The sequence below is a fragment of the Anguilla rostrata genome, chromosome 1, assembly GCF_018555375.3.
Source record: "Anguilla rostrata isolate EN2019 chromosome 1, ASM1855537v3, whole genome shotgun sequence".
NCBI lineage: Eukaryota > Metazoa > Chordata > Actinopteri > Anguilliformes > Anguillidae > Anguilla > Anguilla rostrata.
The window spans coordinates 74,941,755-74,958,669 of NC_057933.1; the positions used below are offsets into that span (position 1 = coordinate 74,941,755).

General features: G+C 44.9%; 3 protein-coding genes across 3 annotated transcripts; 2 read left to right on the forward strand and 1 right to left on the reverse strand.

Annotated features, from left to right (window-relative positions):
- Nucleotides 1-1,287: 1,287 nt before the first annotated feature.
- On the reverse strand, nucleotides 1,288-4,122 carry LOC135235621 (dynein light chain Tctex-type 1-like). The gene is made up of 5 exons (XM_064301302.1): nucleotides 3,747-4,122; nucleotides 3,413-3,454; nucleotides 3,125-3,248; nucleotides 2,555-2,632; nucleotides 1,288-1,675 (listed from the first exon to the last, which is right to left on the reverse strand). The coding sequence occupies exons 1-5, from the start codon at nucleotides 3,768-3,770 to the stop codon at nucleotides 1,605-1,607; spliced, it is 339 nt and encodes a 112-aa protein (XP_064157372.1). The 5' UTR covers nucleotides 3,771-4,122; the 3' UTR covers nucleotides 1,288-1,604.
- A 191-nt stretch (nucleotides 4,123-4,313) lies between these two features.
- On the forward strand, nucleotides 4,314-12,274 carry zmpste24 (zinc metallopeptidase, STE24 homolog). Its single transcript, XM_064301245.1, has 10 exons — nucleotides 4,314-4,760; nucleotides 5,187-5,333; nucleotides 5,619-5,705; nucleotides 5,997-6,113; nucleotides 7,411-7,563; nucleotides 7,804-7,945; nucleotides 8,487-8,680; nucleotides 9,015-9,119; nucleotides 9,723-9,866; nucleotides 10,361-12,274. Exons 1-10 carry the CDS (start codon nucleotides 4,653-4,655, stop codon nucleotides 10,583-10,585), a joined length of 1,422 nt encoding a protein of 473 aa, XP_064157315.1. The 5' UTR covers nucleotides 4,314-4,652; the 3' UTR covers nucleotides 10,586-12,274.
- Nucleotides 12,275-13,775: 1,501 nt separating this feature from the next.
- Nucleotides 13,776-16,568, forward strand: atp5if1b (ATP synthase inhibitory factor subunit 1b). The gene is made up of 3 exons (XM_064301274.1): nucleotides 13,776-13,928; nucleotides 15,623-15,735; nucleotides 16,202-16,568. Exons 1-3 carry the CDS (start codon nucleotides 13,860-13,862, stop codon nucleotides 16,341-16,343), a joined length of 324 nt encoding a protein of 107 aa, XP_064157344.1. The 5' UTR covers nucleotides 13,776-13,859; the 3' UTR covers nucleotides 16,344-16,568.
- The last annotated feature ends 347 nt before the right edge of the window (nucleotides 16,569-16,915 follow it).

Consider the following 16,915-nt stretch of genomic DNA (forward strand, 5'->3'; position numbering starts at 1 on the left):
AAGTAGACATTTTCCAGATGCTACTTGGAGAGGACCAAGCTTGTGAACCTATTTTACTGCACACACAAAAATGACGACAAAAACAAGTGAACATGGTTTCTTGATCGTATAATTTCTCTGCATAAAATCAACGTTGGTAACATATTTTTTTTTGATCACATAATTTAGCATTAGTGTTCACTGAATAGTGGTTTGAGTTACAGAAGTACACGCCTCTAAATGTGACCTAACACACTTGATCAACATCAATCACGCCGATCAGTGATGACACGTTATTGCCATTTAAAATGCTGTGCTGACTGTGCACTGGACCATTTCCTGTGTTATCTGGGCATTTTTATCCTTTAGGCCAGTTACGGTTCACCCCTTCCCTTCCTCTGCAATGTCGCTCTATGTGCAAACAGTAAAGACTCCTTTGAATTCACAGTAAAAATTATTTCTTTTTCCCCCCCCCTGGATTTCCTGTTGAATGATCATCCCCAGCATAACTGTATTGGCACTTTTAAAAATAACATGGCACATTCTATCGAAAGGTTTGCACAGAAGTGTAAATCTACCGCCCCCAATGATGTGATCCCATAAGGGTTCCTGTGGCACTTGGTGGGTTTTGGTCGGTCGCGAGCGGGACCTTTTTTTTCGGGACGTACAGTACTCCTCTCCCGCCGTGGGGGACCACCGCGAGGCCCCGTTCCACGACGGGCCGTGTGATAACTGAAGTAGGAAGACGGGGACGGGGACGTAAATCAAAATCGCAGCCGATCCTAAGCGTTCAGAAAGGCCCTGGTGGTCCAGGATGTGCGTTTTAATTAAATACATAGCTATACATAGCGACATAACCTCCTTACCTTACCTCCTGAGCTGTCTGGCAATTGGAGGGTTGCCGGTTCGATCCCCCGCCCTGGGCGTGTCGAAGACACCTAACCCCTAATTGCTCCCAACGAGCTGATTGGCACCTTGCATGGCAGCCTTTCACCATTGGCGTGTGAGTGTGTGTGTGAATGGGTGAATGAGAGGCATCAATTGTAAAGAGCTTTGGATAAAAGCGCTATATAAATGCAGTCCATTTAAATCACACTTTACGGTGGCCTTGCTGATAAGGACTAACGTCCTTATCTTGAAGCTGTACCGCTTTTTGAAGGTGTTACAGTTTGTCGGGGGGGGGGGTGGTTTGGTGAGGGAGGGGCTCGGTAATTAGACAGGAGACAGGTGTACAGGTGTATGCAGGAGCAGGACCGCTAGAGATGTTTCTGGTCTTTGTTCTGTAATAACCTTTGATGGGTTATCAGAAGTATGAGTACCAAACGGGCTGAACCTCTGTTCATTCAGCCTGGTTAGCGTGGTTATCAGGGCCGCAATCAATTCAGTGTTCAATTCGGTCAATTGTAACCGATGCCTGTAATGAGTAATCCTTACAGATACTTTATGGGCAATTTTCAGTCAATTTTCAATGGGACAGAATTTCAATTAATTTCTTCAATTGACTGATCTGATCTGAAATGGAATTGACCTCAGTTGACCTTTTCCAGATGGAAGGAAAACCATAAACATCTCTGGTGCTCTGGGATCAGGGTTACCCCCCAGAGAAAGCTTGGTGGTGGGGTCCCTCAGATGGCAAGCCCGAAAATACTGACGATGCAGTACATGGTCTTGTTCTCCCATTTCACTGTGCAGCTTCCTACAAACAAACAAACAGACAAAAAGTTGGGGAAAATGGTGAAGGGATAACTCTCCTAAACAGTCTCAAACTCCAACCTTAAACCCTTGGTGTGTGCTCATTTCCAGCGTCTTAACATTTACATTTATTTATTTAGCAGACCCTTTTATCCAAAGCGACGTACAAAAGTGCATATCATGGTCTTTGAAACAACTACAAAACATAGGTTCGATAAGGTACAATACTCATTTCGTACAGCTATTTATAGAAAGGAAAACAGTTCAGTTCACGTAGTGAACATTATTCTGACCTAGCTTATGCCAAGTCAAACTAGGGGGAAGAATAAGCTACGATAACTTGTCTTAAAAGACCCAAGTAAGTAAAAGACCCAAGTAAGTAAAAATTCCACACAATTTTTTAAATTTTTTATTTCATTAGTTTTTTTTTTTTTTGTTGTCAGTGTTCCCTGTCCTTTGTTTCAACTTCTGGAATTCTATTTTTATCTCAAGTACTTGGCTGCTTTGCCATGATTTAAAATGTCCTCCAATAACGCTTGTAATGGGAAGCAACTTTGGAATGGAATGTGACTGCTTCCCCCTGCTGGTTGAAAACGGTAGAACAGTGATGAGTTTGACCCCTTTTAATACCATATCGAACTGGGTCAGAACCCATTTCTGTTGTGGGAGGGGTTTATGCGGGTCTTGAGAAACAGTATTTTCCATTGACATTCAAATAAAAGCAACCGTGCTTGTAGTAGTTTTGAAAAGTAAAAAAATAAAAAATACATACATGTCCAATCTTATCTGAAAAGGGCTAGTGTGGCTGCTGGCTTTTGTTTTAGACGTGTAGAAATGGTGACCCCGCTGTCCCATAGGATAGAAACGAGTACCCCCTGCTTACCGTCCATTGTGTTGTCCCAGAAGCAGGAGCTGGCGGTGTGTAGCCCTGCCCCATTCTTCTGTAGGATGATGCAGGTCACTGGAAGGGTGGGGGGGAAGACATGTCATACCTTCTCTCTCTCTCTCACTTTCTCTCTGATGAGGTGTAGGCTATATGCAAACTGATTACCAAGTTTACTTGTTCTCCCAAGCGCATGTCGCAAAACTCCTGAAACACTTCTCTGAACCTTTTTAAATGCTCAGCCGCAAAAAATATTACAACACAGGATTTTCTGGGGTGTCAGGGCCCAATGTGAGATCTTTCCACTGGGCCCCAAAATCCCTGGTGGCACTCCTGCCAAGACTATTCAGACAAACACGGTGTTCTCCACTTAAGGAATGAACTCTAGACAAACACAGACTGCCAGGTGAAAGAGAGCCTAAAAGTAAACTGACATTTGCTATATGTTAAAGTATCCATTTACGTCAAAAATACGAATATTATGCCTATTATGGTACTGGCTACATTTCTGCATGTTGGGAAGGGGAATAAGGGGGGCGGGAGGTACGGCGCCAGGTTATGGCGGCTCACCAATGTATTTGAAGGGTTTGCCCAGTTTGGTCAGCTGATTCAGGCTAGCCTCCACCACACTCGATGTCCACTGGTTAATTCGATTGTGCTGGTAAGAGCTATTGCCGATTGTGGTCTCCACCGCCTGTCAGCATAGAACATTGATTTGAAACACGCGGTGCAATGCGTTTGATATTTTAAAACATAAATGACTCCAGACGTTGCAACTATGCTAAACATAATAATGGAGATTCAAGTAATTATGGTTAAACGAGGAGATTTTGATGTAATTTGCGGTAGATACTGTACTTCTTTGATGATGTCGGTGATTTCATCGACAGCAAACGCAGTCTGGAACATGAGAAAAAAATGTAGCACACTTATTTAGCTGAATTTATTATGCTTACCTATAAAGTGTGATTTTAACTCTATCTTTTTAAAGATTTAAATTACTTGTTTGCAGAAACTTTGTTTACCTGTACAGCTACACCCAGCAACCCCTACCTCAGAAATCAGTTTGCCAAAAAAAAAACTTCCCTAATTGTATTTACCCACGGTAAAATCATGAACACTAGGCATGCAACGTCCCAAAGAAATACCGTTTCTTAACAGCAATGCGTAATGGTAAATTAACATTTCTTACCTCCTCTGATTGAAACTCGTCCATTTTGAACGAAGCTGGCCTTGTGTTGTTTAGTGTTGCCTAGCAATAGCCCAAACGCAGGTTTGCTGGGGCTTTGGTCGTCATGGGGTCTCTGCAGTTAGTTCAAAGTGTAAACAAAGAATTATACAGTTGATCGAATGCAAGGCGCGTTCGTGTTCCAGAATACATTACAAGTGCAGAATTCGGAATCCGCAGGAATAACAGCGATACTTTTTTCTTCGGAAGTATGGTTAATTGTCGGTAAACATAGCAGACTTGACAAAAACATTTATGTTTCTAGTTAGCAATCAAACATTAAAATAAATCATAGTATATTTCTAAAATATAAAAGTATATTTCTATAAATTATTTTGTAGGCTACTGAAACGCATAAATAATGTGGCACTATTAAATGTTGTGATTATTCTGACATGTTAAAGCATCCAAGCATAAATGAATCGTTAATGTATCTGGCCATAAATGACTAGCAAATAAAAAGGTCCACGTTTCGATCTAAAAACGTTCACTGATTATCACTTAATAAGCTGGTAGGAACCAGTTTCTTGTGTAACGGAACGGAGTTGTTGGTGCACTAGTTGTAGGTGGGGACCGAAACACGTACAGAACTGGCTACTAGCATGAATGGAAACGGGAAGAGAAATAGCATGAGTTGTCATTGTTAGCTATAAAATAAGCCGTCTTTTCATAAATGTGTGGATATTTAAAATATATTTTCATCTAAATGATTGTATGCAAAATCCTGTTGCAAAAATACACGCCAAGCTCAGGTCTTTGACTCTTAAGAAACATTTTGGTGAGACTGGGAAACGTGTAGCCTATTTTGCGAGAACATTGGAAGACCTAGCGGACTAGCAGGAAGGGAAAGCACCCTTAGCGAAGTGAAAGATGCTTCAAACAATATCTGAACTTTCTATCGAAAATAAGATATTTTATGCCGTTCTGGTGTTTTCATGGACAGTGTATCTATGGGAGGCCTATCTAGCCCACAGACAGGTAAGTTCAAAAGGGAGCGGTTTTGTGACACGAGCCAACGTTATATCGTTGGATCATTAGCTAGACGGGCTACCATCATCAGACATCACCTTGCTTAGTTAGCCTACCTTGCTTCTTAACCTTAGCGCGTTTGCTGCATGATCACTATCAAAGATCAACGTCACTTTTTAAAATCACGTGACTTGAATAATATTAAAAAATGTATATTCAATTTCAGATGTAGCGTTTCGTGACTTCTAAGGTAGGTTTAGATTTAGATTGAGCTGAATTTGAGGTAGCCGCTTCGTGGACACGTAAATAGTTTGTTCTACGCAGTGGGAAAACGCGAGTTTGCCGAATGTAATATTGGTGTTTGGTTGTTTAAAAATGTATAAGTGACCGGATTTGTTTAGTTCGATTTGAAGATGATTACTTTTAAAACCTTAGCGGAGGATATACAAGTCGACTACTCGTGTTCCGGTGGAGTTGGGGAAGATCATGGACTCGGACACCTTCGAGAAATCGCGCCTCTACCAGCTGGACAAAAGCAACTTCGGTTTCTGGTCTGGACTTTACTCCGAGACCGAGGGAACGGTGGGTAGCGTCAGCCGAGTGATTTACAGTACTTAAGCTGCATTAAATGAAGTGGGCATACGCTTTGGAGCACAGCTCTCTGACAGTTGTCAACCTGGTCTCCTATTGTCGGCTTGCAAATTGACAATGCGTAATTAAAGATTATGAATGAAAAAAATCCGGTACACATGACGTACACCGCTCAGTGTACACTACTTAGGATCGTTGTTACTTGCAATGCCTCAATATTGTGTCCTGGCAGCGTGGGCCGTTGTGAATTAAACGGTTTCTATGGTGTTTGCGCAGCTGATCCTGCTGCTGGGCGGAATCCCGTTCCTCTGGAGCGTATCTGGAGCTGTCATGGCGCGATTTGGACTGGGGCCCGAGTATGAGGTGAGTGCAAGTCGAATCTTTTGGGTAGAAGCAATTCATTACAGTTCAGTGGGTATAACCAGTCCTCTATCTAATCCTCTCTAGGATGGATGTGAATTCTGTTATTACATTTATTGACAGGTGAAAAGATCGAGTTGGTAAAAAAACGTGTTTAGTGAAGTGTGTCTTCTCTGTGGAGACATTAAATGTCTGTCTGGTCAGCTGCTTGCTTCCCCAGTGGAAGGAACCATGAATGTTCTGTCTCCATGAACGTGTGTCCTGAAGTTCTCCGTGGCCTGCTTGTTTCCCCAGATCTCTCAGTCCCTCATCTTCCTCATGCTGGCCACGCTCTTCAGCGCCTTCACGGGCCTTCCCTGGAGCTTGTACAACACCTTCATCATCGAAGAGAAGCATGGCTTTAATCAGCAGGTGCGTTCACGCCACGCGTACACTGAGGCTACTGGCAGCCACTCTGATCCTTATTCTTCTTTTTCTTCTTATTATTATAATTAATAATAATAATAATAATAATAATAATAATAATAACAACAACATACAATACATTTTTATAGCTGGATGTTTTTTAAAGCAATTCACCTTAAGTGTCTTGCTCAAGGGTACAAGGACTGTGCCTCAACCTCAGAATCAAACTGGCAACCCCGGTTTCCTTACTGTTAAGCTACGCTCCAGTCGTCCACAAATGTAACCTGGCTGCAGAGCAGGAGTCAGGTAGTCAGAGCCCGGCTCTCTGGAGTCTGGGACATTACATTACATTACATTACATTACAGGCATTTGGCAGACGCTCTTATCCAGAGCGACGTACAACAAAGTGTATAACCATAACCAGGAACAAGTATGACGAAACCCCTAGAGAGAAGTACCGGTCCAAGTACAGGGAACAACCGCATAGTTCAACTTGGACCCTGATGGTTAAACTGATTAACACTAACAACGAGAACGGCAACAACGCAATCTATGGAAAAATAAAAATAAATAAAAATACAAGTAGTCGTTAAGACAGGCGCATCAACTAAGTAACCTATGAAACAGCTGCCTAGTTACAACCCTAAGTTTAGTCATTTACGGGGGGAAGGGAGGGATGGAGAGAGGTGCAGCCTGAAGAGGTGGGTCTTCAGACGTCGTTTGACGTCGGGACTAACGCTGCCTCAGATCTGTATCTGAATGCAGGACAGAATCCCCCGTTTGCAGTGACACACAGTCTAATGTGTGACCCCTCGTTGACTTCCTATGTTTATTGTATGTCTTTTAGTGTTTGGTACAATTCCATTTTGATTCAGGAAAATAATTAATGTGTTGAGAAGATAAATATACTGTTTTTATTAAATGAACAAATTAAATTTCATTTTTTTGTCTTGGCACCCCCCCCCCCCTTTACCATCCGATCTGCTGAGTCTGTTTTACGTTTTCTTAAGAACTTTTGAAAACCTGTCTGTTTAAACTGGTGTTTTTATAATTGCTGTTATCTTCTTGTTTATCTATTTTTTGTCTGTAATTTAGTTTTACATTTATATTTGTCATTTTGCTGTTTTCATTGTATTTTCTCTGTGGACACACTTTGCAACCTTTGTTTAGTTGTTATGTTCTCATGTTCTGAGCTGTGTGAATTGAAATGGAATTGGCTCTGGCCCTGATGTGTGTGTGTGTGTGTGTGTGTGTGTGACTGACCGCCTCTCCCTGTCTGCCCTGTCCCCCCCCTCCCCCCAGACCCTCGGCTTCTTCCTGAAGGACGCGCTGAAGAAGTTCGCTGTGACGCAGTGCATCCTCCTGCCCGTCACCGCACTGCTGCTCCACATCATAAAGATCGGCGGCGACTACTTCTTCATCTACGCCTGGCTCTTCACCCTCGCCGTCTCTCTGGTGAGTCTTCCTCACTGCGCGGTTTGTTCTGGTGAGTCTTCTTCACTTTGGGGCTCACTCTGGTGAGTCTTCCTTCCACACACACACAAGATCCTGGGAAAAGGGCTGCAGGATGGGACAGATCGCACAGTCATGTGGGTCAGATCATGTGATCACACAGTCATGTGACCGCACGATCACGTGGGACCGCACGTTCATGCGGGACTGGTCATGTGACTGCCCTCTCTGTGTGTCATGCAGGTGCTGGTCACTATCTATGCGGATTACATCGCCCCCCTCTTTGACAAGTTCACGCCGCTGCCAGAGGGCGAGCTGAAGGAGGAGATAGAGAGCATGGCCAAATCCATCAGCTTCCCTCTCACCAAAGTCTACGTGGTGGAAGGTAACAATTTACAGTTACACATCTGTGGGGTGGAAGGTGATCCTATCACACTTTACAGGTTACGCATGTGTGGGGTGGAAGGTGATCTTACCACACTTTATAGGTTATCCGTGTGTTTTTTCCCCTGTAGTGATTATTATGTTGTTTGATTTATTGAAGCCATCTAAGATGCATGTCTTTTCTAGTGAAGGATGAAAAAGTCTGTCCAGAAAATTCCAAAGTCTCTAAAAGAGAAGTTTTTAATTGGAAAGACTTTGAAATTCAAAGACGGATATGTTGCACTAAGGGATGTCAGACTTTTACTCTTTTTTTGCCCAGTTTAATTATTACCTGATTTTCCTTGTGCAAATATGACTTCCGTGGTTTGTACAAACATACTGTATGATAAACTGAAGCTGTGTGTTTTTTCTGTAGTTACTGCTGTTCTGGTTAAGCTGTTGGGATGCACTTGTGTGCTTGGTTTGGCATTTCTCCTGTTCAAGTGCATGAGCTAATGTGATGCAGTACGAGGAACTGATGTTTTCGGTGCCGCTGTTTCTAGGGTCCAAGCGGTCGTCGCACAGCAACGCCTACTTCTACGGCTTCTTCAAGAACAAGCGCATCGTGCTGTTCGACACGCTGCTGGAGGACTACTCCCCCCTCAACAAGGCCGGGGGGGCCGACGGCGAGCGCAACGAGGAGGGCGAGCGAGGCGAGGAGAACGAGGCCGAAAGCAAGCCCAAACCCAAGCCTAAGGTCAGGGAGAGGCCACGCACAGACGCACACTAACACAGACACACTCAGGCACACACACACACACACACTCACATGCACTTACACACACGCCTGCGCACGCACATGCACACACACACACACACACTCACATGCACTTACACACACGCCTGTGCACGCACATGCACACACACACACACACACACACACACGCACACAGACGCGGACGCACACACATGCAACACCGCTAAAGCTACTATTGAGTAACATTACACTCAAATAAGCACCACAGTGGTGGGATAAGATGGGACATGCGTGACCTCACACGTTTCCTCCTCTCTCACCCCCCCCTGTGCAGAATAAGAAGCAGGGCTGCAACAACCCCGAGGTCCTGGCCGTCCTCGGGCACGAGCTGGGCCACTGGAAACTGGGCCACACCGTCAAGAACATCGTCATCAGCCAGGTAGGCCCCGCTCTCGTCCTAAAGTAGACAGGTAGGCCCCACTCATGTCCTAAAGTAGACAGGTAGGTCCCGCTCGCATCCTAAAGCAGACAGGTAGGCCCCGCTCATGTGCTCTCAGCCAGGTAGGCCCCGCTTGCGTCCTGAAGCAGAAAGGTAGGCCCCACTCACGTCCTGAGGTAGACAGGTAGGCCCCACTCACGTCCTAAAGTAGACAGGTAGGTCCCGCTCGCGTCCTAAAGCAGACAGGTAGGCCCCGCTCATGGGCTCTCAGACAGGTAGGCCCCACTCATGTGCTCTCAGACAGGTAGGTTCCGGTCCCAGGTGTGCTAGATGTTACAGAGCTCTGTTTTGCCCTGGGAACCAGGCTTCAGTTACTGCACTGTCCACATATACACGTGGTGCTCTCTGCCTGCTAAATGTAGAATATAAATGTATTGGTTAGCTTGAGCTTAGAGTGAGCTTATGAGTGTAAGAGTTTATGGAATAGAGGTTCTCAGATCTTTAAGCTGCAAATTGTAATGGTAACATTCTCTCTCTTTTTCTCTCTTTCTCTTTCTAACCCCCCTCTCTCTCCCGCCCTCTCTTTCTGTCTCTGCCAAACAGATGAACTCCTTCCTGTGCTTTTTCCTGTTCGCTGTCCTGATTGGTCGGAAAGAGCTCTTCTTGGCTTTCGGTTTCCATGACAGCCAGCCCACTCTGATTGGCCTGATGATCATTTTCCAGTTCATCTTCTCTCCCTACAATGAGGTAACATTTTATTATTAAAATCATGCTAATCATTCTACAGTTACTAATAATGATACTTGCATATTTATTGTGAGTAGTGGAACTGTGTCTGTAGTGGCTGATCGCTGGCTGATCACTGGCTGATCGCCTGTCACACTGCGGGGGTTATTCGCTGACCCGATTCAGCCAATGAACAAATCGAGGTCTTCAATCAAGACCTTGATCAGTAGAATAAGCGCTGCTAACACAGAACGTTGTCACAATGTCACTGGAATGTTTTGTCAGCGTTGTAACATTGCCACTACATGGCAGCCACATCGTGAGAATGATCAGTGCTAGCTGGGAGCTGTGGTAGTGCTGGAGTGAAACAAAAACCCTGCACCCACACCGGCCCTTTCCGGAAAAGACCGGACACCCCTGTCGTAAGCTCCTGAAGTGGCCCATTGTGACTGTAAATGCTGGGCGAAGCTGATTGGTTCCCGGCGGGTAACCCCCGCCTCTCCCTCCTCCTGCAGCTGCTGTCGTTCTGCCTGACGGTGCTGAGCCGCCGGTTCGAGTTCCAGGCCGACGCCTTCGCGCTGGCCATGGGCCGCGCCTCGGAGCTCTACTCCGCCCTCATCAAGCTCAACAAGGACAACCTGGGCTTCCCCGTGGCTGACTGGCTCTTCTCCACCTGGCACTACTCTCACCCCCCTCTGCTGGAGCGCCTGCGGGCACTGGGCGGGCCCAAACGGGACTGACGCCCCCCCGGCCAGAGGCTCCGCCCCCCGCTGGCCCCCAGGGGCCTCCCCAGGACCTCCCAGCCCCCATGACATCATCACCTTCACTCACTCTCTCTATCTTTCTCACACTTTCGCTCACTGTCTCTTTCTATCTCTTTCTCTCTGCCTCTCATGCTGTTTCTCTTTCTTGTGCTGTTTCCCTCTGCCTCCATGTCTTTCTTTCTCTCTCTCTTCCTCTCTCCGTCTCTCCCTGTCATCTCTCCTCTCTTCCACTGGCTCCTTTCTTTGAGCGTTGATGAAAACGCGCACAGGTGAGACGCTGCTGTGAGCGATCCCCCCCCCCCATCCCGTCCCCCACCCCCACCCCTCCCCCCTCAGGTGAAACCCGAACCCTTCAGGTGACCCTCTGCGGCCTGGGCTTCTCTGCGAGCAGGGGGCTCCGATTCGGACGGGCTCGTTTGTCGCCGTGGCAACAGTTCCGAGTTCTGCAGGGATACCTACCTCCTGCGTTTCTGATCTGTTTATTTTTACTGCAATAATTTTTTTATTATTGTTTTAAAATCCCCGCTGCCCCACAATTTGGGATATCAGTTTAATTGCAACCTTGTGAAGTCCTTCCATTAATTTTACCCTAACGTACCGTTTAAATTAGATGTTGTTCTCTTACAGTCTCTCACCTAATTCCTGCTTGTATGAATTTTATTGATTGGTAGGGGAGGGAGGGAGGGGCGGAGGTGTGTCTACTGGCAGACTCGACCCAGCAGAAGTGTTTAATTTAGTTAATCTAAGGATGTGTTTCGTGTGGACGTTGAACGGCTTGAGAGTGAAACGACCTTCGACGGGCAAGTCGGAGCAACCTGACCGGCATGATCTGCATGGAGTCGTGTGCGTGTGCATACGCGTGCATGTGTGCGTATGTGTTTGCGTACGTATGCGCATATGCGGTTTGTCGTACGTATGCGCATGTGCACGTGCGTACGTGCGGGTGTGGCCGCGTGCGTCTGCGTGCGAGAGTGAGCGAGGGACCCAGAAAATGGCCGCCCGGGGGTTTGGGCTCTGAGCAGAAGGCGTTTGTTCCAGCCAGCGGCGAGGTCGGACTGAGCCAGCCACCACGGCCCTGAGCATGCTCCGCTTAACGCTCACCTGTCAGCTCCGTGCAACGTTCACCTGTCAGCCCTGCTTTTTAGAGTTCCGCTGGGGCTTAGGAAAGCTGCGAAAACAAGAAAATATAAATAAAGTTTATTTTACGTTGCGGCATCGATAATTTGTAACTTGCATTAGAGTTCTTTTTATGCCCTTTTTTTTTGTAAAATAAAAATTTAAATAAATCTGAAAATGAAAGAAAATGGGTCTTACTGTTAGAAGTGTAAATATTTAATTTTGGGTTGTCTTATCAATGGCAAACGAGGACTTGGAGGGATATTTAAATTGGATCAGAATTTCCTGTTTTTGTGTTTTTGAACTTGTTTAGTTTCTTTTGTGTTTCTGTGCCTGCGTGCGTGCGTGCGTGTGGTGGGGGGATGTGCGGTGCGGGTTTGGTTCCTGTCTTACTGCTCTGGAGGGAAAAGGGGTCATATCCCAGAATGCAGTGCTTCACAAGCCAACAGAAAGCACCCTCGCACACCACGTCAATCTTGTGTTTGATCTGAAACTTAAATGATGTACTTTTCTTGCAACATTGTGAATAAAAACATCACAATGACAGAATGTATGATTGTTGCACATTTTTGGCAAGTTATTTTTGAAGTAAAAAAGGTTTTATCATTCCTCAATTTTGTAAGACATATCAGACATTTTTGCCTTGGTTTATTCTGAGGCCTGATCATGTGAAACTTTTTTAGATGCAAAAGCAAGAAATGTGGTTTATTGTGGTGGGATCAGTTGCCAAATGTGAGTATAGATGTAACAATGCTTTTATAAAGTGCTGTGCAAAGCATTCTTAGGCTTTCTTTATTTCCTGATAAAACTGTTGTTTCAGTTTTGAGTGGATAGTACTTTTAGTACAATAGTGTTGAACAATAGCTAATCTTACAAGTTTTGTATGAATGATAAATTATTGAATAGCATAAGTAATCATATTTTTACAAATTGTGTTCGAACAGTACATTATTTAATAGCATATCACAAAATATTTCCATCCAAAGGTGCACCTGTCATGGATTGAAGGTTGTCAGCAAAGACAAGACTACAGTGACTATCTGCATTCTAAGAAGTGTGCAAACTGCAACATATCAGTGACGTTTCACACAGGAACTCCATGCTGATTAACAGGAAGTGATGTTGGAGCCAATCTCTAAAGTTAAATGAATAATAGCAAAATGAGATTGATACATATGAAAAGTTAAGAGAATATGCTTGTATGTCTTCTGCGCTGTAAAATTATGTCAGTCTGATTCTTTGGATATCTCAGGTTTATTCTAGAACATTTGTGTCCCTGAAAAAATGTGAGACACAACCCCTGTCATGAATTGTATCTGGAGTTCTTTTGCTGTGGCATGCATGCCTATGTACAATAGGATGAATTGTCCCTGGTTCCCTACGTAGGGGGATTGGATACTTTACAACCCATAAACGCAATGTAGATTTGTCGCCTATTTATTCTAACATTACTAATTGCAATGGTTGCTGGTTGTTCAGACCGCTCTCAAGACTAATCAAAATACATTACGTTTACTCCTTTGCCTTGGCAAAGTGACCTGAGTGCACTTTTTAAGAAAAGAATCCTCATGTCGGCATTTTGTCTCAACCATTTTGAGTTAGCTGGGTCTTCACGCACCTGTTTTTAGGTCTAATGAACACAGCCACCCCGAATAGTGTATGTCAAGTCTGTGTATAACGACTTTATAAAAACGTTTGTATGATAAATGTATAAGAACGGTCCCATTCTGGAAACCTTCACAAAATATTTGCTAACCCTGGGTTCCCGATTCTTGTCCCATTTAATTAGCGCCCTCTAGTGCTCAGGTACTTTAAAAGTACCAAAAACGACAAATATAAACTGTTGCCCACGTGCCGACCATACCATTAAGCAGGGTTATTGATTAAGTCTTTAAATGCGTTTCCTGAACGACTTTTAAAGTCTAAGCCTTTCATTATTCAAATATATTTTTTTTTATAGTTTACTGTTTATTTTCATTAAGAGAATCTCAAATAACCGTGCGCAGCATTACACATCCTATTTTTTGTATCCACCCCGTGTGAGTAAATGGTAGATTCCTTGCTGGCCTTGTTCCATGAAAATGGACAAGGGCAAACTGAGACACTCGTATTCATTGGTACCACTGGCCTAGGCATGGCGAGACTACTAAGACTGAATTTTAGGGGCTTCCTGGCCACGCAGATCAGGATGTCATCCGACCAGGTAATAGTGTAGCCGACCACACATTTTACACGAGCTGTTAATAAGCGGAATAATTTTGTGCCGTCCCGATATTAAAACGATATTGCCAAGGGCAAATGTTTTGGAAATACACGGTTCAGATTAATAGCTCATCGCCACTGTGTTATTTTGACACTGAACCCAGTCTTAACGTTTTGTTGCATTGCCTTGTGTAAACATAATTGATTTAATGTATAATTGTGGCACTGCTTGCTAAAACCCGTTGTTCGTGCAGTGTGTTGTTGACCGCAACTCTTAATAACGTCAGCTATGCTGCACAGAATGCGGTCGTGATTTTATCAGTTTGAAAGCTGTTGTTGGTTGCACATCGCAGCCACGCACACAGCTAGCTCTTCAGTTTCATTCGAGATTAGTTCTAACAGTTGGTTGACATTGTCGAAGAGGGTCAGCGGACATGCGCGTAAACCGTGGGCGCTGAACCTCAGAATAGGGAAGGCAGTGGTAAAACAGACGTGCGACGCTACTGTAAGTGGAGTTGGTCGTTTGTCTAGGACATAAGAGCTGTTTCAACCCTTGCCACACTTCAGCTGTTACCCACAAATTATTTAACAGGCTGGTGCTGCTGTTTGCGGTCGATGCAGCTACACTATAACACATGCAATTTCCGTATATTGTACATCATTTCTGCGTTAAATAAATTTACCGTCTGTTGTGTGGACGAACTGGGTAATAGCAGATGAATTTTATTAAATTGCCTACATCGCACACGTGGGAGAATAGCGACTGAAACCATTAAGATCCATTTATAGGCGGCCTTTAGACTGAGAATGCATTGTCCCGCACAATAGTCAACAACAGGTCCCCAATGTGACGTTATTGTGCTGTCGTCTGCACGGCCGTGTCGCTTGCTGAATGCCCACAGGTACTTTCGTGTCGCTGTTACACCGGACCGTGTCCAGCAAACAATCGTCAACAAACTTGCGCAACACTTTGACCGGTGTAGGGATACACAAAATGGTTTCACAGTGTTACTGAAATGTTTTGTCACAGTGATAACATTGCCACTACATGTCAGCAACGTTGGCTGGGATGGTTTTAAACCTGATTACCTTCTCACAAGCGTCTCTGAAAAAGCACTGTCACCGACCTCCCCTGTTGAACCGTTTTTGCTTGTCACACACACGCACACAGTTTGGCATATGTTGTTGAGATTCCCTTGTGTACAGAGGACACCATCAAATTATACAACTCCAGTCTGCAGAAACAGTGATGGTATATTTCAGGGTTGTTAAACTGAATTTCTGTAGGCCGCTGTCTGTGTTGATATTTGACACACTTTTTTGTTCAGTAAATAGAACTACATTCCTAATACAATTATGTTTAGCTTGTATTTGACTAGACTCAGAACAAGCAGTCTCTTGAGCTCAAGAAATCATTCTGTGAGTCAATGTAGTCAAAACCTTAAATGACTGACTTCTGGGCACTGTTGACACATACATCACTGCATGGAAAGTTATTAAATGTCCAGTATTATGATGACTTTTCGAAGATGCTGTTGTCTTTGGCATACCTGCGGTACGTAACATAACCCACATTGCTTGTGCATGTCTGTTCGTGTGTGCTTGCGTGTCTGTTTGTGTGACGGTGTGTCTGCACGTGTCCGTTGCTGTACGATTGCGCGTCTGTGTGATACGCCCGTGTATCCCATGATGCAGCTGGGCGAGCTGGGTAAAGGAGCTGGAAAGGGCGGAGGGGGCGGGGGATCTGTGAGAGAGGCGGGCGGAGCCTTTGGAAAGAAGCAGGCAGCCGAGGAGGAGCGCTACTTCAGGTGAGCACAGCATCCCAGCAGACTTTTCTCTTCCTCTGTCTCTCCCTCCCTCCCTCCCCTTCTTCCTCTCCCTTTCCCTCCCTCCCTCCCCCTCTTCTTCCTCTCCCTCTCTTTCCGTCTCTCTCTACCTCGCTCTCTATCTGTCCCTATGCCATATATCCCCCCTTTCCCCCGTGGTCCACCTACCCTTTGCATGTGTGGTCACCTGAGGGGTCAGTGTCTCTACCAGGACCTGCTGTAATCCGGTGCCAGTGGTTTCCTCGTGTGGACCGCTGTACTCTCTCAGTAAAGGTGGTCAGGTTATGCAGAAGGGATGGCAGGTTAACGCACATCTGTCCTGCTGGCTTAACAGCCGCATTACTGCATTGGCCAGTCGGATCCAGATCACAACCCCCTTGCCCAAAGCGATGCACCATAAGATGATGCTGCGGCTGTGTTACCATGGTTACCCCCCCCCCCCCCATAGGATGAAGGAGCAGGAGCAGTTGGCTGCCCTCAAGCAGCACCACCAGGAGGAGATCGACCACCACAAGAAGGAGATCGAGCGAATGCAGAGAGAGATCGACAGGCACGTGGGAAAGATCCGGAAGCTCAAGCACGATGACTGACATCGCTAGGCAGATACCCCATTCCTCCCACCCCCTGCCCAACCCCCCTTCTCCACCCTCTGCACGACCACAAAAAAAGATGTCTGACAAATCAAATCTGAGATTCCAAAGCCGGACCTGACTCGGTGAAACCTGCACAGTTTTCATTGTTACTCGTCTCATGTGTGATTTGTGACTGTACACACTCGAGTCAGACAATAAAATACACCTGTTATTTTCCAAAAATTAAGTTTTCATTTCCTTTTTTTGGTGATATTTTTTCAGTGCATATTAAATACTTTGCCATTCAGCCTCATTCAGAAATGTTTCCAGTTGCACAAACTGAAGAACGGCTAAATGCTGGTATCTTGGTGAACATAAACCTGCAAGCAACAATCTTCCATTTTGTGGCCCATTCTTTTTCATGTTAAAACACGTAGACAAGTGTGCTTTAAGCTTTTCCGTCTTTAGTGGGTAGTGCGAAAACTTACGTTTCAGAAATCTCCGAAAATGTTTTTGTTCCACCAGAATATTCCTGCTTTTATAGTTGATGTTTTACTTTGCTGACTTTAGAATGCTGATATATTTTTTGT